Here is a 9,031-nt window from a genome sequence, read left to right as displayed (position 1 = left end):
ATCGAGCTACTCATCTTAAAATTTTTTACATTATTTACGTTTACTGGATAAATTTAAAAAATGTGCTAAAAATAGATCAAATCAACCTTCCTACTTCCTTTTTACCATATAATATTCACAAGTGAAAAATATCAATAAGTAATAAATACACTATACGGCTATAAGTTTGTGCACCCTTGACCATCGTCCCTTTCCAGATGTATTCCCCTTTTACTCTTATAATAAGCTCCACTCTTCTCTTCTCTTCTCTTCCGCGAAGTCTTTCTACTAGATTTTGACGCATCGCTGTGGGGACTTGCATTCATTCAGTTCAGCCATGACAGCATTAGTGAGGTGAGGTGAGGTGCTGATGTCAGGTGAGGAGGCGTACAAGGTGTTCAGTGGGGTCAATACACTGAGGTCAGGGCTCTGTACAGGACGCTCAAGTTCTTCCAGTCCAACATGAACACAGCAGGTCTTCATGAGGTTGCTGTGTGTACAGGAGCATCGTCTTGCAGGAACAGGCCTAAAAGTGGAGCGCAATCATTTCCTACCACTGGCTATCACAGAATAAAAACCTGTTTCACTGAGAAATACGTCACGTTATGAACAATTACATTATCATCATCTTCTTTTGGCTGCTCCTGATTAGGGGTCGTCACAGCGGATCTTTCGTCTCCATTGCTCCCTGTCTTCCGCATCCTTCTCTACCACACCTGCCACTGTCATGTCCTCTCTCACCACATCCATGTATCTCCTCTTTGGCCTTCCTTGTTTTCGTGTGCCTGGCAGCTCCATCCTCAACATTCTCCTTCCAACATGCTCTGCATCTCTTCTCAGGATGTGCCCGTACCATCTCGGTCTCATCTCTCTTAGCTTCATTCCCAAGCTCTCCACATCCTTATCTCCTTATCCTATCCAACCTCCCATCGCAAACCTTAACATCCTCAACTCTGCCACCTCCAACTTTGCCTCCTGTCTCTTCGTTAAGCGTACGGTCTCCTCGCAGCTGGTCTCACTACTGTCTTATACATCTTACCTTTCACTTTCGCTGGGACTTTCCTATCACAAATGACTCCCGAAATCCTTCTCCAACTGCTCCACCCTGCCTGCACTCTCTTTCTCACCTCACCATCGCAGCCCCCATTTTCCTGCACAGGACATAATGTAATGAACAATTACATTAGATTATTCTAACAATTCAAAGATTATTCAGATTTCTCACAGGAGCTTTTTAGTTCTCGAAATGTTTACTCAAGGGGCGGTACAGTAGCGTAGTGGTTAGCGCTGTCACCTCACAGCAAGAAGGTTCTGGGTTCGAGCCCAGTGGCTGGCGAGGGCCTTTCTGTGTGGAGTTTGCATGTTCTCCCCGTGTCTGCGTGGGTTTCCTCCGGGTGCTGCGGTTTCCCCCTCACAGTCTAAAGACATGCACGGACTTGTATATTGGGGAGACAAAGCAACCGCTTCACATGCGCATGGCTCAACACAGGAGAGCCAGTTCCTCAGGCCAGGACTCTGCTGTCTACCTTCATCTTAACAACAAAGGACACTCATTTCAGGATTGCAACGTACGCATTTTAGGCTACATCCACACGACAACGGCAACGAGATTTTTTTTTTAAATATCGCGTCCACATGGGCAACGGATCAGTAAAATATCAGGTTCATATGGCAACGCAACGCTTGCTGAAAACGATGCAATACACATGCCACACCAGTACGTGCGCTGTAAGACGGTCCCATCGGAGGCACCAGAACAATAGAAGTAGACGCATGCGCATAACTGCGCATGCGCACAGTGACTATACCTGCCACTGTCACACGCACACACTTTCTCACTCCCTATCCTATGGATATAGTCCCTTTAAATCACGTGCTCGTTTTTTGAATGGAGACGCGGAAAGAGGAATGAACGGGGGTAGATGGAAGCCGGTACGCCAACATTCTGAGATCCTCCAGAATTCTTTAATGGTCCGGAATAAATTGAATGCTACACGTTAATGGATTACTTTGTTCTTCTACGCCCTTTTTGAGGAATGTATTGTTGGACTTAAACCAACATCTGAAGAGGTGAGATCGCTCCTTTTTTTTCCCCTGTTTTTGCTGGCAGGATTGACTCTGCCCTAAGGGCTATTCTCTCACTCTCTCTCTTTGCACCATTACACAATAAATATTCACAGTGAAAATATTTTGTAAGCGCGTTTCATGAATCAAGTTATAGGATTTGTTCGTTACACTTCTACCCGGCGTGAAGCACATGTGGTTGTAACGTCATCGTAAACAAATCCGTTCTACTCATCCAGACGACTTCGCAACGGCTCCGTTGCCAGATCTTTCCACTCTGGAACCCGTTCTCAAAAGATTTCGTTTTGGGGCACCCAAAACGCCGGTGCCGTGTGGACGCCAGGCCGAAACGATAAACAATTTTATCAGATTCACCTGAATCCGTTGCCGTGTGGACAGGGCCTTAGCCAGAGAGGATCGTTGGTATGAGCAAGGAGTTAAAGAAGCCATTTTTATCAACCTGGAACGGCCATCACTGAACAGAGGTGGGGGTCTAAGACATCATTTATCAGCCACCTACAATGCAGTCCTTGGCACACTTCCCAGACAACTGAATGCACACCAAAACCCAGCTGTTTTCAATGACTCACAAGAGGACAGAGAGAATCAGCATTCCATTGATCACCCTAACAGGCAATCCATTGATCATCCTAACGACTCTCGAGGCTGTTCACATCCAGCCTAGTCTGGCTAACGCAACTTCAAAGCTCTGCGAGCATTTGGTCTGGCAAAGATATTAAGCCCAACCGTTTCCCAAAGTGTGTGGTTGACCCGCCTCCCTGAAATGCCTCAGTTTGCTACTGGTCGAAGCCAGAAAAGGCTGTGACGAAGCTTAAACCAATCACATCACTCTTTCCTCTGACGTATGTGACGCAACGGGGCTAACTGGTAGATTAAACTCTTACCGAAGCCGGTCGGGAGCAAGGCGAAAACGTCCTTCCTTTCAATAAATACCTCCAGGGCTGCTCTTTGCTCCGTTTTCAATGAGAACTTGCTCCATGTTCGTAATGTTTCTAGTGAATGAAGCGCTTCCGGCATAGATTCTGTAAACAATCTATGGCTTCCGGTCGCAGTTCTACTACATCACTGCCTTGAACACGCCTCTACCCAGGGCCGTTGGAGATGCTCAAAGTTGATTGGCTCCCGATTTTTCGGGAGCTTGGAAGAGCTGTAGATAGCTTGCCTGACCAGACTAAGCTCGCAACAGGCCCTCGTGTTGCGTCACACTTAGGATGGGCGGGCCCAGGCTACATCCAGCCCCCAGTGACCCACACCAACAGGATGACTCGACGACACCTTAGACGAGCTTTTCATCCATGAGAGGATAAATACCTGACACTCCCTACTAGTCAGACAGAACTGAAGAAGCCTTTCGGATGAGAGGTGAAACGTCTTCAAGAATCTTCAAGCAAGTCCAGTTGCTCTCTTTTACCACCCACATGCAGTTAGGTTAACGCGGGGCGGCCTTGGGCTGAAGTGCCCTTGAGCAAGGTACTGAACCCCTGACTGCTCCCTGGGCGCTGTAGTATAGCTGCCCACTGCTCTGGGTGTGTGTGCGCGTGTGTTCACTGCTTCAGATGGGTTAAATGCAGAGGATGAATCTCACTGTGCTTGAAGTGTGCATGTAACAGATAAAGGTTTCTTCTAAAAAATAAAAAAAATATAAAAAAATATAAATTACACAGTCCTTTCCAATAACTGCGTTTTTCCAGATTCTCAAATCATCTTCAGAGTGAAATACGGAGCAGTAGTTGGAAAAAGTTTAACATTCTTTTCTATTTGATGATTTGGATTTCTCTTTAAAAAACATTCAGGGACGTTCTCATATATTTAGATTTAATGTGATTTATGTAAAATAATAACGTTTCAATGCAAAGTTTTGCCATACATTATAATAAAAATGATCACACAGAGGATCAGTGTAAATACTGTCAATAATACACGCCAACGTTAATGGAATTGTAGCTGGAGTAAGAACTTACAGACGTTTTACTTGTGGCTCGGCCACCTCATGAAAATCTAGAAAAAAAGCGTTCGCCCTATTGTTTAAAGGTTACGAGTTCGAATGCTGACAACATCCCAGCCAGGAGTCCAGAAGAGAGCAAAATCAACTGTGGTCTGAGTGGGAGGGGCATAATGTGTCAATCACAGTGACGCAGCCAATCGTGTGTATCTGTGAGGTCGTGTATGAGGAAGAGGGCAGAACTCAAATGAACAGACATCTCATGTAAAAACAAGTCAGACACAAAGACTTTAAACTGTAAACGTTCTGTATTCTAGAACATCTTTGTACCCATTTTTTTTCCTTGATACAATATAAATACAATTCTGTACATTATATAGGTTCAAATACAGCTCTATGTACAAGTCCTCATGAAGGAGAGCAGCTTGTCTTCCAGAGTAAGGGCTTAGGTTTCTTTCATCCACACACAGTTACAGCATTAAATCACACTTTCCATACGACAGTTCTTCAGCTAAAAACAGTCTTTAACCCATTTCTACTGATTCCTCGAGCCACGAGGCCAGTGCGCTTCCGTCTCTCCTCATCCCGTTACCTTTAAAAAATATATTCATTTAGTTGCATGAATATAAAAAACTCAAGGCATGTGCTGATTATCAGTTATACGATCTGATCGTGATATTTAACACACAGTGTTGTTATTGCGAGCGTCGGCTTGGTTTTGACAAATCCGAAGGCAGCTTTGTAACGCGTCCTTTACAACCGGACTGTTACGTGTTACACTGTGATCTCATCTCGCAAAAGAGTGATACAGAAATTAAATGACTGACGTGATCGTTTATAAAAACGCTTTGCAGCACATGCTTGTTACAATGTAAGAAAATATTACTCATTAGTCAAAATTAGAAAAAAAAAAACAAAAGAGAAGCTGTTGCAGTTAAAAGGGACTGACGAGTTCAACAGCGTCAGCAATGCGATGTGTCCGTGGCGAAGTCCGAGCTCGCGCCGCGTTACAGAACAAGGCATGAACCAAGGTGCTTTTTATGCATCAGATCTGCAGCTCTCTGTCCGTATCGAACCTCTCGGGAGGCTCTGTGCGTCCAGGACACGTCTCTCCAGTGCAAGCGCTCAGGCAACAGTTTCCCAATAAAGTTCTTTACACAGATACAGTACTCAGAAAACCAGTAAGAAAACAAGGCAACTTCCTGTTACAAACATTTTACCACAATCGTAAAAGTGTGAGGCGTTGAAACCAAAGATATGGCACTTATGTGAGAATCAGTCACACACTCTACACTCACACACCAGACATGTGCCAATGATTTATTATTATTATCCATCCATCCATCATCTGTCACCGCTTATCCTGTTCTACAGGGTCGCAGGCGAGCTGGAGCCTATCCCAGCTGACTACGGGTGAAAGGCGGGGTACACCCTGGACAAGTCGCCAGGTCATCACAGGGCTGACACATAGACACAGACAACCATTCACACTCACATTCACACCTACGCTCAATTTAGAGTCACCAGTTAACCTAACCTGCATGTCTTTGGACTGTGGGGGAAACCGGAGCACCCGGAGGAAACCCACGCGGACACGGGGAGAACATGCAAACTCCGCACAGAAAGGCCCTCGCCGGCCACGGGGCTCGAACCCGGACCTTCTTGCTGTGAGGTGACAGCGCTAACCACTACACCACTGTGCTGCCCTGATTTATTATTCTTATTATTTTTTATAATTACTACGGACAATTCAAAATGTCCGACGCTCCTGCGATTACGATGTTCAGATACAGCAGTTCCTCGAGACACTATACATGACATAATAATAATAATAATGGGATGGCACGGTGGTGTAGTGGTTAGTGCTGTCGCCTCACAGCAAGAAGGTCCGGGTTCGAGCCCCGTGGCCGGCGAGGGCCTTTCTGTGCGGAGTTTGCATGTTCTCCCCGTGTCCGCGTGGGTTTCCTCCGGGTGCTCCGGTTTCCCCCACAGTCCAAAGACATGCAGGTTAGGTTAACTGGTGACTCTAAATTGAGCGTAGGTGTGAATGTGAGTGTGAATGGTTGTCTGTGTCTATGTGTCAGCCCTGTGATGACCTGGCGACTTGTCCAGGGTGAACCCCGCCTTTCACCCGTAGTCAGCTGGGATAGGCTCCAGCTCGCCTGCGACCCTGTAGAACAGGATAAAGCGGCTAGAGATAATGAGATGAGATGAGATAATAATAATAATAATAATAATACACACTGTAGGGCACTAGAGGGCGCCAAGCAGGCGGACTGAAGGTTCAGACATCCATTTTTATTATTCAAGTGACAGAGGTGTAACAACGGGACGAGACGGGATCAGCGTATCGCAGAGATGGACCAAGTCCCCAACTTCATTACTGAAGTCCAAGTACAGATCCCACTGGTCAAATATTACTCGGATACAACAGAAAGTTGTCCAGTCAAATTTGAAGTACTTACTTTTAAAAATACTTAAGTATTAAAAGTACATTTTCTGTCAACGCATCGTTGTATTATTTCCACAACGCTTACAAAACCGAATGCCTCGGAAGCAACTGACTGGATTTACAAAATGAACGCATGCTGTGCATCATGGTGGTTTAACGTTAAGCTGGCTAGTCAGTGAAGCTACACCTGACATGCTAGCAAACTCTTTTCAAACTCGAAATCATATTGTGTAGCTAACGCTACTAGAAAAGAAAGATTTCTACATTCTGTTTATTTGGCAAGATTGTGCTAAAATATATTTCTGAAAGGACTTCAGATAAGTTAACGTTATTCATGTTAGCGTAACTCCGTGTTTACATGCTAACTAACACTGTCCAAGTTAACTAGCTATGTGTTAACGTTAGCCGTGGACAAGGCGATGGCAACTTGGCGGGAAAATCTATAGAAAGTCATTTGACTAACCAGACTGCATAGCTATTGCAACGTTATCGCTAGCTCTAAAAGCACAGACAACTTCATTACAAGCTTTCTCTTGGAATAAAACGTTTATATCCCTCAATATGCTTCCGCAGGTCGGACGGTGAGTTTTTGTCGGCCGTGATGTGGCTCGTTTTCAGCAAACATTTAAAACGAAACGAATCTTTAATCCTTTCAGAAAACTGAAACATGGGTTCTAGGTAAAGCCATGAGCGCGTGCGTTCTCCAGAAGAACCGCCTCCTTCCATTCTGCCATCAACTGATCGTGTTAAATAACGCTGCTGAGAAATCACTGAACTTGATTTTATCCAGTCTATGGACGTGACGTGACCCGAGTGATTACTGATCGGCTCTCAGTGTCACCTGCGGAAAAACCAATCACGTTTTAGAAAAGAAAAGAAAAAACATCCACTTTCAAAACCGCTTCATAGTAACGAGTAACGAGGACCTTGATAGAAATGTAGTGGAGTGAAAAGTACGATATTTGTCTTTCACATGTAGTGAAGTTAAAGTCAGAAGTTTCCAAAAAGAAATAATACTCAAGTAAAGTACAGATACTCAAAAAGGGTACTTAAGTACAGAACTCAAGTAAATGTACTTCATTACTGTCCACCTCTGGTGTATCGATTTAAAATGCAACGAGTGAAATTAATCTAAGCAACAATCACAAATTAATTTTTTACGGAAAAACAATAAACAACAGTCTTTACAAGGTGCTCTGCCCATAACTCTGACCCTTTTACAAACACTCCTTCTGTACGTCTTTATCATTCACAAATTAACAATAATGATAAGCGTTAAGTCTCAGCAAGCGTTCGCTCTCATAATAAAATACAGATGAGTCTGAGAAATGACAAGTTAACGACTTCCTCGCACAAGTATAGCGTACAGACATGGCATGGTCATGTGACCTGTTAATGTGTGGCCACATAAATATACACTGTTTATTAGAGCTTCAGGAAAAAAAATTCATTAAAACTGTAAGCGTCTGTTTAAATAATATTGTATAAAAATATTAAGGTTTGTTGTATTTTTGTGCTCCGAGAGAACATTTGTGCCATTTAAAAGGATAGCATAAGGACACCTATTTTATAAAGTCTCTTATTTTATGTAAAAAACAAATCTAACGAAGCACGTCGTTGCACGAGTCAGCGTGTCGAGACAATTCGTAAAAATCGTCTCGAGAGTAAAGATGAAAAAAAATACGGTGAGATTATCGTGATTTTACAATCATACTGGCACATGTCTAACACACACACACACACACACACACACACACACACACACACACACACACACACACACAAGAACACAAAGGTTTCAGTTTTAAACAGCAAATTGGAAGCGTCTTTGGTAACACCTGATATAATCACGTCAATAAACAGTAGTACTTTCTCAACTTCACCTGACGTTCCAGATTTTAGCCCCGCCCAAAGCTGAATTTCATCATCACTCAGCCGTGTTCAGTCAAAGTGGTCAAATAAGGCATAAAACGGAAGCTGGCTTGAAGTTAAGTTCGAGCTTAAAAATCATCGATAAGGTATTATGAGGGAGAATTTGTGCAACGGTGCATTTGACATTCAAAGAGGGATCTTTTTTTTTTTTTTAAATAGTCGTATAGTCTCAAATAAAATACACAGGGAAATAAAAAGAGAAAGAGAGAACGTGAGAAAGAGAGAGAAGTCTACGTTAGGTATGTGCCGATAATCAGTTATACGATATATTGCGATATTTAACACACTATACTGTTATGATCGTCCCTGTTTTAGGAAGGAAGCTCTCTTATGACGGATGAATAAAAATCCAGCGGTGCGTTTATGTCCTTATTGTGAATTGTTTTTATCCTGATAAAATCATCATGAGACGATATTAAATATCGGCACACAGCCTGTTTCATATCGGCTCTGAACCGAAACCATCCCATAATAAGTTGGGCGTGTCTTCCCTACAGCAGTACAGGTTGGAGATGTGGGTCGGTGTCCATGGAGACGGGAGATCTACTGAGCCAGGCCGGACGCACGAACACGCCGTGGCCCGTGGCGCAGCGGAAATACACTCGCCCCTGCACCGTGCCGTTGTGTTTACCTGCACGGAG

At 43.8% G+C, this 9,031-nt stretch overlaps 1 protein-coding gene across 6 annotated transcripts in view; it reads right to left on the bottom strand.

The window, feature by feature from the left end:
- Positions 1–6,142: 6,142 nt before the first annotated feature.
- kif13a (kinesin family member 13A) overlaps positions 6,143–9,031 on the bottom strand; it is a 97,512-nt gene continuing 94,623 nt past the window's right edge. For all 6 annotated transcript variants that reach the window (XM_060900450.1, XM_060900454.1, XM_060900453.1 and 3 more), the window contains one exon: positions 6,143–9,021. In XM_060900450.1, coding sequence (XP_060756433.1) covers positions 8,882–9,021 — 140 coding nt within the window. In that variant the 3' untranslated portion in view covers positions 6,143–8,881. The remainder of the gene's footprint in view (positions 9,022–9,031) is intronic.

This window comes from Neoarius graeffei, chromosome 19 (genome assembly GCF_027579695.1).
Source record: "Neoarius graeffei isolate fNeoGra1 chromosome 19, fNeoGra1.pri, whole genome shotgun sequence".
Classification (NCBI taxonomy): domain Eukaryota; kingdom Metazoa; phylum Chordata; class Actinopteri; order Siluriformes; family Ariidae; genus Neoarius; species Neoarius graeffei.
Note: the sequence above shows the minus strand (reverse complement) of the source record. Positions and strands in the feature narration are given on the sequence as shown.